The following is a 22607-nucleotide window of genomic DNA, read 5'->3' as shown; positions in this document are numbered from 1 at the left end:
CTATTACTATAAAAGTCTTCTTCCGTCAAAATGTTTGGGCCCTAGTAACAATCGCACGTTAGTTTTACGATTGTTGCCAGCTTTACGAGTGACCCGTGGAAAAGGCTTTTATTTCAAACCTTTGTCGCTTTTGTTCATGGCTCAAAGGCGGAGAGTAGAATTTGGCAAAATTTCAGCGTAGTATGAGATTTTGTAATAAAATGAATTTAAATTTTGGTTCCATTCCGACTTGAGAAAATGAAATATTTAATATTTTAATTTCTTCGCTCTGGTGTCGAGGGAAACCGCAGCGTTGAATTCCGCCACTCCTAACGCAATGTCTCCGGAATTCGGCGAAAAGTGGGGAGCGGAGTGTCTTAACACTAGGCTCCCTCTGGCTTAACCCTATTAAATGCGGGATACATCATGAAAATACTAGTATTATTTAATAACTTTCATATAAATTCCTTACTATGTTCCTATGAGACTTTAAAGATATTTCACTATAGAAGTTAGCGTGGAAACGAGCAAGCAGGGACTTTAATAATATTTGTTGTCACGCAATATTTTCATACTATCTAATATATATCTATAGATATAAATCCTTAGCAGCAGGTTATACTAAATTCCCAGTACTTATATACACACGCTGTTTGAAATTTTCTCAGTGCTTATACCTATAGAATGTTTGACATTCAATTTATTCCCGAGCAGGGTGTGTGCCGTATCACGTAAATATTCAATTTTATGAGCTCTGTCTCTGTCTGTAGGAGACTCCTATACATATGTGAAGGTTTTGTTCTTTAGAATATTAAACTGGAGATGATAAATATGTATTAAAATCTTATTTCTTACTGTTTACAGTTGCCCTCCTATATTTTTATAATGTTTAGTTATAATAATTAATAATTTAGGATATATAGGAGAGACGTTTATAATTTGAATCGCGTATTAATACTAGGTTCCCAGGTTCCCTCTGGCGTGAACCTAAAAAAAGAGTAATTTTAAGTCATTATTGTAAAAGCTACGAACATACGAAAGAAAATGTCCTGAAGAAAAAAAGAAAATAAAATACTTATGGGATTGTGATGTCTAAAGCTGCGTTCCGCATTTACACCTAACATGCAAATGCTTTTACAGTTGTTGATGGAAGTACTGTATGTAGAGTTCTCAACAGGTTTTAGATTATTTCTAGTTTAAAACAAAATTCTTTATCAAAGTATTTTTCTTATTCTATATATTCTATATATATCTATAATATATATTTATATATATATATATATATATATATAAAATCGAAAGGTCACTCACTCATCACGAAATCTCAGAAACTACATGTGCTAGGAATCTCAAATTTTGCATAGCAGTTACTTATAGGACGTAGGTGCTCGCTAAGACGGCAATTTGTTATATTCGTCTTCTAAGGGGTTGTTTTTGGGGTTGAAAGTTTGTATGAAACTTCGTTACTACAAATGCTAGGAGTCTCAAATTTTGCACGGACGTCACTTATAGGACGTAGGTACTCATGGAGACAGAAATTAATAATAAAGTAGGTCACGCAGGCGAAGCCGCGGGCGGGCCGCTAGTTAATAATAATAACAACAACGTGATGCAGTAGGACAGCTTCTAACTGTAAACTCGATGTAGATTTAATTCCCACTCAGGATTAATTAATAATCTTTACCCAGCTCTACGAAGTGAAGTGCGTCATTGAGTTTCATGTAGTGCCTCGAAGACGGAGAATAGAGTGTCTTTACACTAGGTTCTGTCTACTCTGCTATATACGAAACTAGCGGCCCGCTCGCGGTTTCACCCGCGTGAACTATGTTATTATTAATTTCTGTCTCCATGACTACGTCCTAGTGACGTCTATGCAAAATTTGATACTCCTAGCATTTGTAGTAACGAAGTTTCATACAAACTTTCAACCCCAAAATCAACCCCTTAGAAGTCGAATATTGCAAATTCCCGTCTTAGCGAGCACATGTACTTTCTGAGATTTCGTGATGAGTGAGTGACCTTTCGATTTTATATATATAGATAAAACCTGAACCTCATAATATTAATATATGTAAGTACTAAAAGACCTCAAAGATTTACGTGCGTAAACTCTACCAGAGTCAACGTTCTCATCTATCCAGGGTAAATCCACCCAAGTTAATTAGACAAGGCAAGGAGAACTGTCAGCAATTGCGGCTAAGTATTAAATTGATACCACGAGGATGCAAGTTAGAAGTAAGGTCAATGACTTCATGTTGAATATTAATGACTGGTTCCCGTCTGCAACTAAACTTCTAGATATATTCTACGCGATTTGTTTATTTTTATTAATATTTAAATAGACAAAAATATATTTGATAACATAAATAAATCACGCTTCACGCTCTTTCCCGCATGTAGCAGGATAGGCAGAGGGAATTTAATGTTAATTCTGTTCTACATTTTCCACCGAATTCTGGAGCCATAGCATGAGTGGCGGAACTCAGCACAGGGCTTCGCCTCAATTTTAAAAATACAAAAAATATTTTAATTCGTTTCAATGAAAAAATACAAGTTTTTTTTTATTTATCTTAATATCTTAGTTTATTATCTCAAAGTAGGCAATGGTTCACATTACGTTTATTTACACATTAAGTAACACTTTATAAGTCGATTTACTTGTTAACAAGCTTCGGATGTCTGATTATTACAGCTGTAATGTCCTTAGAGTGTAATTTGGGAGTCAATTTAAGTTACATTATTATTAGTCTTAAGTTTCAGGAAAGATATAAATTCTCTTTCTATTTTAGTTTATCTGCTTCACGCTATATCCCGTACACAGCAGGGTAGGCAGAGGAAACTTAATGATAAAACTCTCCGTTGTCCACTTTATTTTTAATTTTCCAGAAATTGATAGCAGTCATTGCCTTAAGTATTTTTTAAAAGTAATAAAAAAAATATTTAGAGACCGAAATATTTATTTTAAACCGCTGACAAATAAATAATTGAAACCACTTTCGAAAAACTAAAACTATTATTTGAATTGTTTTCAGCTCATATACAAAACAATACAAATAAAATTTTAGGCTATATACAAAAAAAAATACTTTTAAAACCTTAAATTGTCAGTCTTTACGTAAAACTACTTATTTTAGTGAACCGCTATCAAGGGGTTAATGGCGGCCCTCGGGGGCAATTTCCTCTGTCGGTATAACAGTGTAATATATAGGAACCTATATGCTAACTTAATGTTTCGTGTTTCGCCCTGGTCAAATGTTATATCAATGTTGATTGAGTTAAGTAACTTTTGTAGATATTTCGTTTTAATTTAAATTGTAGAGGAGTTAGAGTTCAAAATTAATATTAGCAATCATTTGTTAATTTATAAAAAATAACTAGTTCACGCTGTATCCCGCACACAACAGGGTAGGCAGAAAGTAGCTAGTGTTAACACACTCCGTTCCCCTAACTAGCTAACTTTTAAACTGTGTTTTTTTTCATGCAATTATTTGTATTTTATAAAAAATTTTCCAGGCAAGCAAAAATTTTTATATAACTAGGCAGAACAGTTCTTAGGTAAAAATCGTGTTCGCTTGTCCAGTGTGTAGTGTATGTATGTAGTAAAGTAGTGAACATAATTCAGTCCCTTCCTTTGCCGTCCTTATATTATTATTTATGGTGTAGGGTTGCGTGAATTATTCAATTCTTGGGACCATAAAATTCTTTCTTGTTTAATATTTCTGGTTTAAAAAAATGGAAATTTAATTTTTAAATTACTATTGTAGTTGTTACGACAGCTAGAAATAATAGTAGAGATTTTTCTCCATAAGTATTGATTTATCCCGCTATTATTCTTGCATCCTAAATAAACACAAGCGAACCTTGAAATATTATTCTTTGTGAAAATATTCTACATTCTTCTCCAAATAAATTCATTAAAAACAAACTTTTTCTTTCTTCAAATAATATTTTCGATATTTTAGTTCGTTGGAATCGTCTCTAAGTACGCGATTGTCATCACAATTTAGTGTCGTTGACATTTAAAGATGAAATAAGCACAAGATTAGGAAATCACGGAACCCGCATCTATTGGGTATTCTTAGCTTCATTTATAATGGTTGTTTTAGTGTTTAAGTTTCTTATTATTACTTTTATTATATTTAACCTATATTATTTATTTATATAACCATATTCTATTTGGAAAGAAAGAAGAAAAGTAAGAAATTGAAATTGTTTCGAATAGTAATTTTTGATTTACCAAAGAAAATTATAATTAACATAATATTACTTTTAAAATATATAAAATCTACGTAATTATATATAAGTTTTCATAATTTAAATTAGCTATTATAAACGAATAACAAATACCGTAAAAGCCTCTCAAGACAGAATATTTGTTGGCTTCGCGTAGTATTTACTTGCTATAGATAGTTGCAATTATTGCAAGGTCATTGACCCCAGCTAACGACACTGGGTCCGTTGCGGTCGTTTAAACAACAATTGAATCAGTTATGACCATAACACGCATTACTTCATTTCTTGTATATAAATAAATGTAATTGAATTAACTTTTTTTTAACTTCCCACACATAACAGGGTAATCAGAGGGAACCTAAGTGTTAATGTTAAGACTCCATTCCTATTAAGACACTTTCCGACGAACTCTCGAGGAGTGTTGAGTGGCGGAATTCACCATGCAGGATACAGCGTGATGGTAAAAAAAATGTTATATATTCATGAGTAATTCTTACATTCATAATAAATTCTGAATTCAATGAACTTAAAAGCGCCAGCTGCTTTTTCCTTAATATTTTTTATGTCGCAATACAGGTTCCCAAAAAAGGATTCAAAATTTACAATACTTTATGCAAATTTTAAACAGGTTTACTACTTTTGCATCGTAACCACAAAAACCGACAGCTTCCTCGTCAGCTTCGCAAGTGACATCATCAATCATTTTTTTTTCATCACTAATAATGTTTTTATAATATATAGACACAATGTAGGTAGGTGTTGTACCAATTAGAGTGAATCGTGGTTAATTTATAATTCATATATTTTGATTGACAGCCAAGGCTATGTTGCGTAGTGGGCTATCATAATGTTTTTTTTAGCTTATCGATTTCTCGATGTATCACGCACATAGCAGGCTAGACAGAGGAAACCTGGGAACTCAGTGTTAACACTCTGTTCCCATTAAGACTTCCGTGCCCCACTTTCCTTCGAATTCTGGAGGCAATGCATGCGGAAGTCAACGTCGCGCCGCAGCCCTTTGCCTCGTTATAACAAATAAAAATATACAATATTTCACTTCCTCGAGTGGAAATCGAACCCATAACCTCTCACGCTTGTGCCCCTGCGCAGCCAGCCCACGACTGACTTCAATTACCTTGGTAACATTTTATTTAAAAACCCTATATTCATAGATCATAATAATTCTTGCGAAAAGTTTAATATAGAGAAGCCACTATGTTTCAAATGCTATTATAGAATCAATTAGAGCTTAACTGAAGGGAAATTATTATTATTTCATTTGAAATTTGTAATACTGCTTGATTATTCGACTTGGCAAGGAGGTCTATTTGTTTAGGATTTTTGCAATATTCCGCATATAACAGGGTAAGCAGAGGGGGAGGAGGAGAGACATCAACTTACACAGCACAACAACAACAGTCTTAACACTCCGTTTCCCACTTAATCTATACTTCTATACTAATATAATAAAGCGGAAGAGTTTGTTTGTTTGTTTGTTTGTTTGAACGCTAAGATCTCTGGATCTACTGGATCGATTTACTTTGTTTTTGTTTTATATGAAAGCTGCATTCTTCAGAAGTGCTATAGGCTATATAATATTACATTACACATATGTACTAATAAATTAAAATACTTTCTAATTTGACATGCAATTTATTCTGCCATGTTAATAACAACCGTCGTCGCTACGCGACCGCGTTCGTTACCGCGTCATTTTGATATTCATCCTTATGAAAATAAATATAATAGTCACTTTTAGCATATCATCTAGATTGAAATTATATTTCTATACAAATTATATTCTTATATTTCAAGCAGGCGTAGCCGCGTCCGGGTCCACTAGTGTTATATATAAGTAATACCTAAATTGATATATTTAAGTCTTTCATAGTATAAAAAAAGAAATACCGTTAGGAACCTTTATTTTACTTCCGCATTTTGGCAGGGTACGACCTTAGCACATGACATTGTAAGTCGTCAACTTGACTTCGCCTGATTAGATCGATTGTCCCAAGCCAAGGTCGGTAGAGCACGCGATATGCTAATACCTACCTACCTACCTACCTATCGAGTTCCGCTTAACCGGTACTATATGTTTTCGTATATCCGAAATTTACATTACCTCCTTTACCTGTGTGCCTTATCTTTTTTTTATTTTTACGCTGTATCCCGTATGTAGCAGGGTAGAAAGAGGGAGGCTAGTGTTAAGACACTCCGCTCCCTAATTATTACACCGGAGCAAAAATATTAAAATATTAAATATGGCTGGCTTTCCAGTTCCTTATCTAACACCATAAATTTTCATTATATGTGAAGGAAATAACTCGCTTGACTCAGCAGCTTTTGTTCTCAAGGACTGATGGATTATTATAAATGGTAGTTCCTATAAATATAGGAAAAACAAAGTAATATTGGGGTTTTGATGGATTATGTAGTAGAGACCAGTCATGGCGCATACGATTGTGGCCAGTTTTGGGTTCAATTCCCGTTTGAGGAAATGAAATGTGTAAAATTTTAATTTCCTCGATCTGGTAACTTGGCTCTCAACACGCAATGCCTCCAGAATTCGGAGGAAAGTAGGAAACGGAAGTGTCCCAAGAGGAACAGAGTGTCTTAATACTAGGTTCCCAGGTTCCTTCCTTCCTCCTGGCATTAATCCCGGCTTTTGCCAGGGTCTGCCCTCCTACTCAACCTACTCCACTTCGCACGGCCTTTTGCGTCCTCGGTGGTTAGACCATTGGCTCTCATGTCCTGCATCACGACATCCAGCCAGCGCTTCTTTGGGCGTCCAGGAGGTCTCACTCCAGGAACTGATATAGCAAGGCACTTGCATCCGACATAGTTCTTAGGTTCCCAGGTTCCCTCTGCCTATCCAGCTATGTGCGTATTGCTTATTGTGCGTATAGAAAAAAATATAGTAGAGCACCTGAGTAACCGCACATTGTATGACGGCAGGAAATTGTATACTTTTTTAGTATGAGAAATGTAACGAAAGACGTAATGGTTGAATGAATGAATGAATAATCTGTAGTGCGTAAAGCATTATTATAACTAGTTTGACTCAGTAACTTCATTTACTAGATTTTACGTGGGTTTTGGCTTATTTGCTTCTACCAGGGGTAGGAGGGGTGGCAGAGGGAAGTTCATTTTAAATTACGGGAACCTCTCGTACCAAATTATAGACAGATGTAACCTCAATTTTAATATAGCTCTTGAGATATAAACGAGATATAACATAAACCCACATATTTCATTTACAAATATATAATTATACGACGACATGGTATTTGTCTAATTATTAATAACTTAGTTAGGCTTAAAAGAATTTAACCAACTGGGATTTTTGTAAAAAGTTCCAGTACATTTTCTATGGTTATGTAATATGTAAATTTACGAGTGAGTATGTATTTCATAAAACTATTATCGTGACTGATTCGTTTAAATTTGTAAATTTTTTAATTCATATTTACCATGAAATATTGATAGATGATCTCAAAGGCGGTAACGTCTTATAATAACTTGAAATCTTGTTATAGTTTATTCAAAACTTTGATCTCCCTAGAACTAATGACATGATGAGCTTGTAAGAGTGTCCAGACACTTAATTCTCGGCTCTTGGACCAATTTTTAAAGTATTCTGTATTCAGTGGCTAAAACAAACAACGAACAGTGCTTACCAAAGAAGAGTAATAAAAATAATTTAATTCCCCGAGTAGGGATTGAACCCACAATCATCCCATTTACAGTTAAATTTTTCATAACGTGCCAAAACGGCCTTAAAACTAATTTTACAATAAAAAAACTTAACAAATAAAATTCTTTTAATTTACCTTTTCACGATATTCGTCACTGTTTAAATTTAACACAACCCGTATCGCATGAGTCATTTTGAACGAACGATAGCGGTTTTTTTTGCTTGTTATTTGTACCACAATAAAGAAAACTTGTCTTATATTATTTTTCAATTATTTATAAATGAAGTAGTTTTAAATTGAAATTAAGTTTTTATTTATTTCAATGATTAATTATTTACTCTTTACCTGGAACACTCTTCAAGTTAATCATAAACTTACCTGGAAAGCTCTGCAAGTTCATGGGATTGGGATTTTAGCATCCATAAAAGGTCATTAAAAGTTTATACAAATTCCAGATGTTTTATATCCTCAAAGCTCGAAATTCGACGGAAACTGGGGAAAGGAGTGTCTTAACACTATGCTATACACTACTAACACTATTCTATATTATACTACGGGATACATCGTGAAGCTTATAATAAAAAAATAAGTAGTTCACCATTGTTTTTTATTATACAAATATAATCAATGACATAATTAAACATTATCGACGTTTCTACTATATACGACCTTGCGACAAATAAATATGTCCAAATGTTCTTGAACCAATTTACGGTGTAAATGCTGTAAAAACTGTAGTTATGATAGTGACAGACAAAATGAGGAACGGAAGTGTCTTAATGGGAACGGAGTGTCCTAACACTAGGTGAACAGGTTCACTCTGCAATATGCGGGATCCATAGTTAAGCTGAGAAAAAAAAGATTAGGTTCTATCCTTACCTGATTCAATGTCGTTAACCTTCCCTCGGGGATGTAAATTCATCATATGCAAATAAAAATCGCATTATAGCAAGTCTGGCGAAAGGTGTATGACCTCGTTCTGATACAAATAAGTTTATTTAAGCGTTTATTTGTATTTAATTCGTTTAAGATTTGGGTTTATACTATTTTCTTTATAATGGTAACATTTTTATTAACAGAATATCTTTCTATTTTGTATTTAAAAAAAAAGTACGTAAAAGATTAAAATAAAATACATTCATAAGTTATTGAATGAATTTTTAAGAAAAACATTCAAGATAGTTATTTCAATAATATAAAATGAAATTGCCTGTTTTTCATAAACATAATTATTAAAAAGTACTACATAAAAATTAAATTAAAAAAAGAATAAATACAAAAACAATTTCCCGTACCGGGAATCGAACCCGAGCCTCCTGGGTGAAAGCCAGGTATCCTAGCCACTAGACCATACGGGATGTGATGATACAGCTTCAAATATTACTACTATAATACTTAATTTATTTTACAGTATCTATTTAAATTATTTATATTTTGTTTAAAAATTTATAACGAGAACATTATTTGGCCCGTTTTTTTAGTTATTTTATTGTATTTAGAAAAACATACTAAAGATAGCGTGAGTGAGTATGGTATCTATAGATAGATAGATAGATAGCAATATAGCGTATATTGCTGTCCTTATTTTTTATGCTTAACATATGTTCTTATTCAATAATATTTCAAAATCTTTCATAAGGTACCGACCAAAGTAATAAAAACATTAATATTAATAACTTACTTTTGTAACTAAATTGGACAAAATGACATTTTAATTGATCAATTAATTAGGATAATTGCCATTAATAACGGTTAAATAATAATTATTTTAATAAATTAAATGTGTATTTTAAATTACGTAAATGACACGTAATTTATTTATTTATCACATTTTCTTTTAATATTTTGTTAACAGCTTCACGCTGTATCCCTCATACCGTAGGGAAGGCAGAGGGAACCTAGTGTTAAGACACTGCGTTCGTCACTTTCAGCCGAATTTTCGCAACATTTCGTGTTGAGTGGCGGATCTGAACGCCGGGCTTTTTCCTTGATACCAGACCGAAGAAACGAAAATATTATTAAAAAATCATTCATTCATTCATTCGAGTGGGGATCGAACCCACAACCATAGCGTTACACCACGCCATGACGGCCTCATTTCTTAAATTAATGATAATGAATTAATTATAATATTATTTTCTACCAAACGATCATGACCCTTCAATATATATGTATATATTTATGCGTATAACGGAGCAGTAGTTCAGTTCCTTGTTACCACCGGCTTAGTAACATAATGTCTGTATTCACACGATGATTATAGATTGAAATCAACCTCGGGGGAATATTTATATAAGGTTCATTGTGTGTAAAATGCATATTTGTCGAATCTGATTACAGCATAAGTGGCAGTGGGTTTCACTGTGTAATTCTATATGTAATGCCTTGGAATAAAGAAAAACGGAGAAAAACTACCTAATGTCTAATAACGAAATTTGTTTATGTACATACTTCCATTAGAGACCGTCGTAGCGCAGTGGAACAACTATTAATATTTTGATTTGTTTGCTCTGGTGACGAGGCAAAGCGCGGCGTTAAATTCCGCCACTGAAAAGTTCGGCGAAAAGTGGAAAACGAAGTGCCTTAACACTAGTGACCTGCCCTGCGAATACATGCGGGATACAGCGGGAAGCTGAAGAAAAAGTACATTTCACATATATTTTGTAAATAAAATTGTTATTTTCTCGTCTACATTTGTACAATAAAGCGTCGCGCAGAGACCTGTCCTACATCAGACTGATTAAATTAGAATCAAATTGGCCGTTGTCGTAGCGAATTGAGATAAATTCCGTGCACTGCCTATTGCGTGGAATCACGCACGTGTTGGAAGAGACGGTTAAGTTAAGGTTGTTATTTAAAAATATACTTTTATATAAAAAAAAGCATAAATTCATTTGTATAGCTTGTATTCATTGAGAAGTAATTATTGGGAATCGAACCCACAAACAACGCGCTATGCGACCGGGTCACGACTGCCTCATTATATTTTTATACCTAATGTAATTATAACTAGTAATCATGTAGAAAAATATTTAATCAGCCAGAGTCTGCATTACGGTTAAGTAGTATTCTTTTAATATTAAATACAAGCTTAAAACAATTAACTGGTAATTCTTTTTTTTCATTAATAATTTATAAAAAAAAATATGGAAGTAAAGTAAAGTAAGTTTTTGTTTATCCCCAGCGATGGACGGCGGCGCGTGGTGCGCCCGCGACATCTCCCTGCGCGCGCAGAAGAAGTTCCTGTCGCGCGTGGGCGGCGCGGCCAGCGCGCGGGCCCTCGTGCTGGATGAGCACGCCGCGAAGCTGCTAGATCAGGTATTGTTTTTTATTAATTAAATTTTAAATTAAATAAATTTTATTTAACAGTTACCCTGTTCCTTACGTTTGTTTTTACAATTTAAACTTTACAAATTAATATAAGATAATTTCAATGGAGACATCGCAAATTTTAATGATTTTTTTAACTGTTTTATATATCTTATTTACAAAAATATTGGAGACTTCGCAATTCATTTTCAGTTCCTATGTGTACTACGCGAGCGCGTAGAGAAGAGAGAAGCGGAGAAGCTGGTCAAGCACGTGATCAAAGCGGCCGTCAAGATAGGAGTGTTGCGGCGGCACGGACAGCTCTCGCCCGCCGACGAGCGCGCCCTGGCCGCCTTCCGTTCTAAATTTCATGTGAGTTACTTTAGAATTATGTTATCATTGACATAAATATGAAAATTGGAGTTAAGCTTAATATTTCCAATTTAGTACAAGTATTTCTTCTTTTGCACTTGGTATTATAGTTCTAATAGGTGCAAAATTCTGTAGATAATTCTGAACTTTAAATATACATTGAATTAACATTTTTAGATATCTAATTTATTTTATTAGACTACTAGACAAAAGGTATGCTGTAACACTATGTATAAAACAACGTCGCCATTAAATCATAAAACACAGTAAATACTCTTTTTACTAAATGAATGTTGCCAATGAAAAAAAATAGTTATTTATTTAATAAAATTCTCTTCACTATGTTAATTTCTGTTAAATTTAAATAAATAAATTAAACGCTTCCAACTAGGAAACAATCAGTCAGTTTAATTAAAACGACGAATTAATTGAAAATTATTTTAAATTATGTTTACATTTCTTGGAACAACATTCGAATTAAAAGCCCTCTGCCATATTGATTTAACAATATAAATAGAAACTCAAACTCGATTTTAATTATAAATAACATTATTTACATTAAAATTGATTGTAAAATAAGTTTCTTTATTGTTTTTTTCAATGTCTACCTAAGAATATTTAACTTCCTTAAATTTTTCACCCTGGGTGGAATCGGTATGCCGCATATAGCAGGATAGGAAAAAGAGGCAATCCCTAATGTTAAGACACTCAGTTCCCGCCCAATTTTCATTCATTTCTTCAAGTGAGAATAGAACCAAGAACCGTCGCATTAACAGCCCACACGTTGAACCACTGCGCTACTACAGCCCTGTATACATATTTAACCTATTTAACGACCGACGAGAAAGCTTCCTCTGTTCTGAATAAACTCAATTAATTTTGCCGATACTTGCTAAGAAGTTACTTTGTTTACTTCCAGACGGTATTGATGGCGATAGTGTCGTTCTGCGAGGTGGACTTCTCTTATGATAGAGGGTTTCTACAAGATGCTCTGCGCGAGTCGCATCAATCACTCAAGTAAGTTGGTTTTCCCGTAAAATTATAAAAATTACATAGAAAAGAAAAATATTACAAACTTATAATATTATAAAAAGTTAATTTCATACAAAATGAGTGCATACATACTCAAACTTAAGTTTGTTCTGTGAAATCTTCAAATTAGTACGGAACCCTCGGTATGTGGGTGCGGCATTTATTTTAGAGTTTGTGTAACTATCAGTATACTTTATTATATTATATTTCCTCACTTCCAGGTCAGTAGTGGAGCGACACTTATCCGACAAGTCAGTGTCTCGACTCGCCGGTGTATTCGCTCTCGCGTCCAGAGGCGAGCTCCTAGATTCCCTATTTTCCGGACAAATCGACGAAAATGTGCTAAAATTAACAAGGATGCTGCGAAAGGAGCTGGATCGAGGCCTGCTATAATATACTTATGTTAACACACATGTGCCGTCCTACTTCCCAAAAACAAAATGTCTTAGGACTTGTGGTCTAGATTCTATAATCCTTGCAATTTGTCCTTTAGGAATCGTAAATTGTTTTTAAATTTACATAAAATAGCTTCATATTTGAAATGTATTGAATTTATATATTATATATATATATCAAATATCAATGTATTTGTGGTGTGTATACTAAAAACATGTAGAATTGCGATTCCAATTGGTCTTATCAGCAAAAAGGAGAATTGATAAGGGATCACTGAAACGTTATCTCCATAAATGGAGATTTGACACTCTTATTGCACTAGATTTTGTTATAAATTAGTGTCGCTTAAGCGTATTCTCACTAAAAATTGCCATTTTAGCCTGAGCCTAGCAAAGTGAAAGACGAAAAGCTGAACGTAAAAACTTATGACAATACATTACAAACAAGTTTCATGGTTTTAAATAATTATTAGGCTCTTAAAAGAGCAGAAAGCTCTCTTAAATTCCAAAGAGCAGTAAAACAAGACTGTATTGAATACTCAACTGATACTCTAAGTCTTTGTAAAAAGAAATAATGTCTCTCTTTGAAAATATAGGGAATTTCGGTATGAACAAACTTTCTAAAACTGAATTATTTAAATTTTCAATATGAAATCTCACATTGTAGCGCTTTTAACGTCTATATAAAGACGACAATATAAATACCAATTTTACCTTTACACTATACGAATAATTATACACTTAATGTTATGAATTGAATGATATTATATTATAAAACTGACAATTTAACAGAACTTGCCGTGTTTTGCCGTTAACAGTCGCTATGCCTGACTTTATTTATTATTAATTTCGTAACGCACATTTTACTACATACTTAATTATAAAAAGAAAAATCATATTTTTTTTTCAAAGTATCTCTGTTTTAAGCGTTTATTATCTCTGTTTTAAGCGTAATTTTATGAAAATAAACAAATATTTATATGAGTTGTAGAAGCGTTACGAAACTTAGTATTGATTTTGACTGTATTCACTAGACGTCGTATTTTTGTATTTGAATTATAAAATATTTCTCTATTGTCATAAACGCTGATTAATAATATGTTTCTTATATAAAAATATAAGAAAAATATTATAAGAATAAAAATTATATAAAGAAAAAAAATCGATGGACGACAAATACTAAGATACACAAACCCATATCTAGAACTCCAATATAAAGCACATTACTGCACCATATAGCTTAAAGAGCATTAAAAAAAACTTAAGTAATTTCCTATCTAACTTAAACAATAATTATAGTTAACTAATGAATTAAATATCAAATGCGACGTCAGTAGTTCAATTCTTGCCTCAAATTGATGTTTTTTTTTTGTGTTTTGTAAATATTAGAATAACATTTGTACATTCAATGGTTAATGTAAGTCTTTACCGTTACCAATATTTATAACGTTATTTTATATTTAAGCGGTAAAACGTTACGTTTAAAATAATTCTACTTATTTCTTTTATTTATTAGTTTATTTTGAATTTTAGTTACTTTAAAATATGTAACAAGTGAGCTGCCAGTAACTCTACACTTTGTAAATTAACTTTTAACTAACTCTATAACCAATAGTTATCTATGAATCGAAATAAATATTTTAATAATACATTTCTCTATAGAAAGACATGTAGTTTTAACTTTTACTGTATCTCACTTAACTTCTTATTTATATAACTTTTACATGTATACAATAAATTTAAATTATTAACGTCTTATATCACTTGTACACTATTTAAATAATATTTCTGACTATTTTCTTTTTTATTCAATAACTTTATATATTATTTTAAGAGTATTTTGTAATTTAAATGAACAAGACATGACAATTCGGACCAAAATATGAATATCTAGAATAGTTCGAGCATATCTGAACTACGTCATATCGTTTTTTATTAGCAATAAACTATTTTAGTTTTTAATTTACAAATGTTAAGTATAGCGGTAGCATTTACGTTTCACGCTTGCACAAACTTGCCACGAACTCGTAGATAGATATTAATAAAAGTAAATTTTATAATGAAAACCATTATTTTTTTTTAGTTTTCATCGCGCCATACTTTAGTCACAAAATTTTCATTTATTTTTTAAATAAAAAAAAAACCTATTTGTAATTATCATATTCATTCAAAATCAAATACGAAATTAAACCATTTAAAAAAAAATTTAAATCGTAAAATATTTTTTTTTTGATATTATTATTTTCTTAATTTAGCTGGTGAATATTTCCGAATGTAAACGTCATCTAGATGATATCAAAGACGTCCGAGTAGTTGTATTAAAATGACAATATCTTGTATAATATGTGTAGTGGCTTGGTACTGTTTATTGAATGTGTAGCGTTAAGTTACGTGTTTATATGTTTGTAATAGTTTGCATGTTGAATTCGTCATATTTTTTTTATTATAAAAATAATTTCAATGGTTAATCTATGTGGTTTATAAGTAATGTAAGTTTTGGTGTTAAATTTAAATTTTTATTCAATTTACAAAGATATTTAAAAAATCATAAAGAAATTGGTTTAAAATATGCCACTGTTGCTCTAGCCAGAAGTAAATTTTAAATAAATTTAGCTATTTATATAAATTGAATCCCTAATAGATAATTTTGTTAATAAATATTTCCACAATATAATAAAAATTATAATCGAATAATCAATGTGCGAACCAAATTATTTACTATATGTAATCGTATCTAGCAAACAAAACGTTTTTACATTGTATTGAACATTTTTTACTGTCTACATCGAAATATAATACTAATTACACATTTTTCGATGAAATAAAGATTGTTTTTAAACTATTATAAAAAAAAGTGGATTTTTGAAGCCAATTTTTGGGTTTTGATTTTACTATAAACTTATTAATATTTTACACAAAATCTCATATTTAACTTTTGTGATGTATATTCTGTGTCCTTAATGAATAATAATACTTATTCGTTTTAATTTTATAATTGTTATTTTTCCATTTTGAATGCATTTTTTTTCTGAAATATTAATAATGTATTTACCATATGAATAAAATTAATATAATTTAAAGATGTTTTCGTACGTAATGTTTGGCATATTTTAAAGCTATATCAAAATAATATAAAAACGAAAAGGCGCATTTTCTAAATGTCAACATACATATGTATTACATTAGGTAGTGTTACCATAACTAAGAACACAAAATGACAATGACAATGATCTTTTCTTTCAAAATCATATCTTAGCCGAATTTATTGAATTAAGATTTTATATATTCTGGCCTATTACTGCTATAAGCTTATTTATTTCATATTTCATATATTTGAAATAAATTTTTCACAAATTCTTTTGTATCATGTTCATGTTCGTTTAAATGAAACTTCGATCGGATCTCACTCGCGTCTCACGATAGCCACTCATTGATGAACTAGTTTAATGTATATTTTAAATTTGTTAAGCTGTGTTATATGTAATAAGATTTGATATCAAATATACAATTAATAAATAAAGCCTTGTTTCATTTATTGCACTGGTTTTTTTAACACGCGACCCACTCGCGGCTTCGCCCGCTTGTACTACACAATTATTTATTTTCTCTGAATCTGGTAAAAAATAGGGAAATTAATTCCGCCTCTCTACGCATAAAATTTCGATAATTCAGCGTAAAGTCCTCTGCCTACTTCGGCTTTATGCGGGCTATAGTGTGAAGCTAAGAAAAATCTTAATCCGAATATTTTAATAATCCAGCACTATTATTAGTTACTATTTATTTTATTATTGAGATTCTATTCACTTAATATAATAATAATATGAAAGGAAAGCAAGGTATTGAAATAAAACTTACAATTATTGTGAAAGCACCAGTCAATAATTTATTCACTAAAATCCCTTAGTATACAAATCTGATATCGGTGGTGTGATCTGTTTGTATGTATGTACGTATGCATGGCTGCTCTGTGCCGGACGATGCTATTGCACTCAAACATTATCACAGAAGAACGTACAAAAGTTATATTATTTTCATAAATAAGTAATATTTAATATCGATATCGTTGGATATCAATAATAACTAATCTATTAGTTTAAAAAAACAAACGTTATAAGTTACAATATTTTACGGTAACGGTATTTATACTAACAGTTAATTGATAACTTAAAAAGTTCTAGTGTGATAACTTTTAAGGGTTTCAGGTTCAATTTGTTCTAGACTATGGCCGGAGGCAATATCGATTCAGTGAAACATATTGTGAAGAATCAACCTTTAAGTTATGAGCTATAAGAAATTAATTGATTTTAAACAATTAGATAATAAAAATACAATTATCTTTTAAAATATGAGAAAAATATATTTTTAATGTTATTTTCCGCCTTATAGCTTGCCTCCTGCCATAGTATAGCGTGTGCAGTGTGTTAGCTTAGATTACAATTGAATATGCGTCTACTACACTCAAACATTTAGAAATTATAAAAAAATGTAACCCAAGATGAAAAACAAATACTTAATATTATACGAAAAATATCTTAAAAATATATTAATTAAGAGTAAAGGTTCGTTAATTTTCGATGAATATTTACAATTACATCTGGAATGTTGAAGTATGGAGCGAAGTGATACAATAACTATATTAGATTTATATACGAAATACATATTTTAATAAATTTATTATGACATACTTACATGATATTAAATAATACTTAATATTTAATAATAAATTTTAAAAATATTCATTTTGGAATTAAATTGATCTAACGCTAATAACTTAAAATTATAAATGCTAATTATGGTAAGGTACTTCTCGTGAAAATAACAGTAATATTTAAAAAGTAACAGAATATTAAGAAACCAGATAAAATATCGTTCTTAGTCGATAGTTTCTTAAAGTAAGACTATCTTATTGTCGCTACAATAAGAGTAACACCAATAAGTTCAAGATCTATGACTACTAAGATTAATATGCGTGAAATTGTGAAACAACGTCTATTGTACAAAAATGTCTGTTAACAACCGGAATATTATTATTATTATTATAAAAACAATCAATTTATTATTTCTTATCTGATTTCATAATGAAGCATTTTCATTAGTCGAAGCAGTTAGTATTTCATGTGTAGTCAAATAATTGATCAATCTTTTGCTTATTATAGAATTAAGGAATATAGAATAACCATATTCCGATTATTAGCAATGCAATATTAAGAAGAAACTGGGTACAGACAAAAGCTATGGGATCCGCGACTATAAGGTACGGCGCTACAAAGCTCGAAGCCGTCGAATGAGCCGTCGTCACCTACAGCTACGTTACAGGCTATACGTATAAAATAGATTTATTTCTTCTATCCACTGTAAGAACTTCAAACTAGATGAGTATTACACGAACTTACCATCATTTACGGCATCTTTGTCTCCAAGGCCACGATAACGTAACTGATGTTAAATTGTTTAGACTTACGTTAAATACACTTACAAATATCGAGTCAATCATAGAAAATTAAATATTTCCTGCTTTCAAAGCCTAGATTAGGACATTTTTTCAAAATATATCAGTGTCAATTTTCGTAAATCCCGCCATTTGATAGTTCAGCACAGATTATTTTTTTTGTTTAAAAAACATACCATTACTGGTGCTTTTTAAATTATAATAAAAACACAATTTTATCTTAGAAATAATGACTCTAAATATTTTTTTATTATTATATATTTTTTTCAATAGTTATCTTTTACACCGATGACTTAAATATAATTAATTACTATCATATCAATATTCATTAACGAACAAAAAGGGCGACATTTTTTTTTTGGGTAATCTGTAGGCTATCTACAATATAAAAAAACATTCGTTAAATATTTATAATTAAATAATTTAAGCAAATATTTATAAACGAATTGAATTATTAAGAATAAATTATATATACATAATATCTATTAGGATGTTTGTATGTCAATAATCGTGTGTCTTATAAATTAGATATGTTAATATATTTAAAGAAGAGTGATCATTCATTTGCTCTGACGTTAAATCATCCCATAGCCGAGTAATGAAATTAAAAACATTCTTATTATTATTTTATAAAAAATATTTTAGAAAGTAAAGGAAGTTTGATTTCTAAATTAAAAGTAAAATTTTCTTTGTAATTTTTTTTATGTTGAATTTTAAAAGCGTAATGAACAAATATCACCAGAAACACCAAAAGATATATTTTTAAACGAGACATTTACAATAATATCTAATTTTGAGACACGACTAACGGACATGTGCGTTCGTTTAAACAAACATGGATGTGAAGTATCCTAATTCGGTAATGAAATAAATTTTACTATCTAATACAAAATATTACCACTAAGTTTGTTTGTTAATACTAAATGAAACGTTTACCTGCTTCTGGACTTTGGCTACTTAATTACCCAATACATATCTTCCTCATAATATTTTTTTTTTATATAATAATAATTCTGTTTCAAATGCGCTTGTGCAAAATATTTATATGAATACCGATTATGAAACGATTATTTGGCCCTTTCTGTAATTTTTTATCGATTTATCGACATAATCTGAAAGTGATTCTAATATCGATTTGTCAGTTTCTATAAGCATTATTGAAGTGAATGGAAAAAAATATTTAAAAATATGTGAATTTTCTAACATTGTTTACAATTTTTTTGTACAATAAGAACGTTCGACGATATATCTCTGCTATTGCTATTTTTAGTTATTGTATTGCAAGCACTTTTGATAAAAAATGTAGACGGTTTAATATTGTATGATTTATTATTAAGAGTATTTTGCTACGAAATTCGGGTCGTCAGTGTTAAGACAGTCATAAGAATATTTTATACAGAATGATACCTTATACAAATACACTTTAGGGTTGGATTGAAGATAAATAACCTTTCTGGGTTAATCGTTATTTTCCTACATTGCAACGTCAAAGAATATATTAAATGATAAAAAATACCTATTTAAAATGCATTTTAAATGTTATACTGACAGCCTGAAAAGTTTTTTAGTTGTGGTAATTTTTTTGACACGAAATTAAATAAAAAAAAGCTTTCTATTTCCTTGTGCGATCTTCATTGCATTATATCAATAAATAATTTTCATCATCAATGAAAGCGAATAATATGGAATTGTTAGTGTTTTTTTGTCATTACAGGTAGGTATAGTGGGATGATAATATTTCAGATTGCCATATTCTGATATTATGATAGCCTAGTACGTGTAAGTATTACGAAAGGATGACGTCACTACCGCCTAACATCGCGTAAGTCAAAAATATAAAATAAAATATACGAGTACTTCTTTCCATGGTACTGGAAAGTTCTTTTTTTCCGACACAGATTTGCAAATAGGTACTAAAAGTATTTTATTTTGCAAATGCAAATATTTATATACTAAAAGTATTTGCAAATCTGTTTAAACAAAGAAGAAGATAATTAAAAAGTTCATTTAGAACTGCCTCCAAAACCGTAGACCGAGACCGACCGAGAAGCGAGTGTTACGAGTGAGTATATATCGATTTGACAATTCAAAGCATTTGCAAAAATCTATTTGAATAAAGAATCTAATGAATTTTGAGTTTCGAAGTGTCACTTTGACTTACGCGATGTTAATACATATACTTAATTAGGGGCTCATGAGCGGGTTTATCCATGATAACGGGTTCACGGAGACACAGATAGAGTCATGGGTCAGGGGTAATGGGTGCATAGGATCACGGGTCATGGGTTAGGGTGTACAGGGTGTGTGTGTATGTTTCACTCTTTGAGCTTGTGCCAGTCGGCGATCTGTCGGCGCGGCGCGGCCTGCACCTCGCGCCAGTGATGTCGCGCAGTACCCGCACCCTCCGCGCCCAGCTCCAGGCGGCCGATCACCTGGAGTAGATAAAATGTACGTATTATTAAAATGCCCATAAGAAAGAGGGGAGCTGGGTGGCCCGTGCCCACTTCAGAAATTTTACTTATAACAATAGGTCATTTATTAAGGTGCTAGAAGTACCTATATAGACAATTTAATTGAGAGATACAATGAAATTGGTGGTGAATTAGTAAGAAAGGAGAAAAAGAAAAAAAAAATGATGGGTTAATATTAATTAATTTACCTCGTTCTTAGTAACCCGATCCCAGTCCAACACAAGAAGCTCTAGCGCCACGTGGTCGAGTGCGGCGTTGGGCGCAGCGGGCACCTCGAACACGAACGACTCGTTGAACACCGGGTTTAAGGTACGTTTCTTGACGTGCGTCTTCTTCTTGGCGATGCGTTGGCCGTTGTAGAGGAGGTACATTTTTACGTATCTGGGGAGTTGATAGTTAATAATATGTAAGTATGAGGCCATCGTGACTCCGTAGAATAACATTATTTGACTGTTAATATTATGGGCTTCAGTTGTACAATCAAATATATTAATTTTCCTATTTTAATAGAACAAAAGCGCAGTTTGTGTCCTGCCACTCAGCATAAAATAACAATGTCATTAATTCTTTAAGTGATTTAGAACGTAAAAGAGGTCGTATTTGCTTTTGACATAAGGTTTAGAAACTAAAAGAGGTTGTGTTCGCTCACGGGTCGGCGAGGCCGGTGACGTCCATCTTGGGCAGATTGCGCGCCTTGAGCAGCACCACGGTGAGGCGCGCGGCGGCCGGCTGCCAGCACAGCGACACCAGCACCTCGCCGCGCCCCACGCTGCGCATCTGTACACACAACGCGAAATTATGTATAAACAAATAGAGAACCAATTTATGTATACATGGAAACATAGGAAAACATTATGAAAGCTTTCCTGATATTCTTACAGGAACGAGAAAAAACGAGAGGGGTCATTGATGGAAAGTTTGGTCGTAGTGGTCTTTGCCAGCCTTGTGTAAAACGTACGATGCTAGAACATCCTTACGCATCCTGATACCACAACTGGTATGACGCGATCACGAGGGAATGGAACACGAAGCTACTAATAGCTACATGGAATGTAAGGGATGGAAGGCACTATGACTGAATAATTATTATATACGATGAATAATAAAGATCTGAATATTATTTACGTGACATATTGATGAAATTGAAAAACTTTGGAAACAATGTCACAGATATTTTAAGTACTAAGTAACTCTATCTAGAATTAACAATTTTCAAGAATCAGCGATCAGATAAGGACTATAACATTCCACAGTTACCTTCAAGCTGCGTGGTTGTATCTCGCGGCAAAGTGCCATGGCCTCTCCGCTTTGCAGCTGCAGCGCGGAGAGAGGCGATACCACCTCTCCGATAATCTCATCACGGGAATATCTATATGGGAATTAAAATGCAATGCTTGCTTGAAATATAAGTTTAATTGTACTTAAAACATAATATATTTTATATATATTTTATACAAAGGTTCAAAACCTTTAAACATTTATTCAAGACAAATACTAACCTATCAAAGCTCAAGACGACAAAGTGCAGAGTGATGGCGGTGAGCTGGTGCGGGGCGATTCCATAGAAAGTGAAATCTTCATCGTATACAGGGCACCGAGTTTTGCGCACCACCCTGTTTCATCAAATATATTTAGTAAAATAAGTATCTATCTTTTTTTTTATTTTATTTCA

The 22607-nt window shown here is 31.9% G+C and overlaps 2 protein-coding genes and 1 non-coding gene across 4 annotated transcripts in view; 1 reads left to right on the top strand and 2 right to left on the bottom strand.

Annotated features, from left to right (window-relative positions):
- sigmar (Tumor necrosis factor alpha-induced protein 8-like protein sigmar) overlaps positions 1 to 16535 on the top strand; it is a 45099-nt gene extending 28564 nt beyond the window's left edge. For both annotated transcript variants that reach the window (XM_085208395.1, XM_085208394.1), the window contains 4 exons: positions 11092 to 11225; positions 11430 to 11588; positions 12508 to 12605; positions 12842 to 16535. In XM_085208395.1, coding sequence (XP_085064521.1) covers positions 11092 to 11225; positions 11430 to 11588; positions 12508 to 12605; positions 12842 to 13013 — 563 coding nt within the window. In that variant the 3' untranslated portion in view covers positions 13014 to 16535. The remainder of the gene's footprint in view (positions 1 to 11091; positions 11226 to 11429; positions 11589 to 12507; positions 12606 to 12841) is intronic.
- Positions 9194 to 9265, bottom strand: TRNAE-UUC (transfer RNA glutamic acid (anticodon UUC)). The gene has a single exon. It is a non-coding gene; the product is annotated as a tRNA-Glu (tRNA).
- Positions 16536 to 16872: 337 nt separating the features above from the next.
- Syt4 (Synaptotagmin 4) overlaps positions 16873 to 22607 on the bottom strand; it is a 30442-nt gene continuing 24707 nt past the window's right edge. The window contains exons 6-10 of the mRNA XM_085208390.1: positions 22435 to 22548; positions 22193 to 22304; positions 21585 to 21712; positions 21124 to 21316; positions 16873 to 20896 (exon numbers count right to left, since the gene is read on the bottom strand). Coding sequence (XP_085064516.1) covers positions 20780 to 20896; positions 21124 to 21316; positions 21585 to 21712; positions 22193 to 22304; positions 22435 to 22548 — 664 coding nt within the window. The 3' untranslated portion in view covers positions 16873 to 20779. The remainder of the gene's footprint in view (positions 20897 to 21123; positions 21317 to 21584; positions 21713 to 22192; positions 22305 to 22434; positions 22549 to 22607) is intronic.

This window comes from Heliconius melpomene, chromosome 4 (genome assembly GCF_056956725.1).
Source record: "Heliconius melpomene rosina isolate 202511_hmr_F chromosome 4, ASM5695672v1, whole genome shotgun sequence".
NCBI classification, from domain to species: Eukaryota; Metazoa; Arthropoda; class Insecta; order Lepidoptera; family Nymphalidae; genus Heliconius; species Heliconius melpomene.
This window is presented reverse-complemented; position numbering and strand designations above follow the sequence as displayed.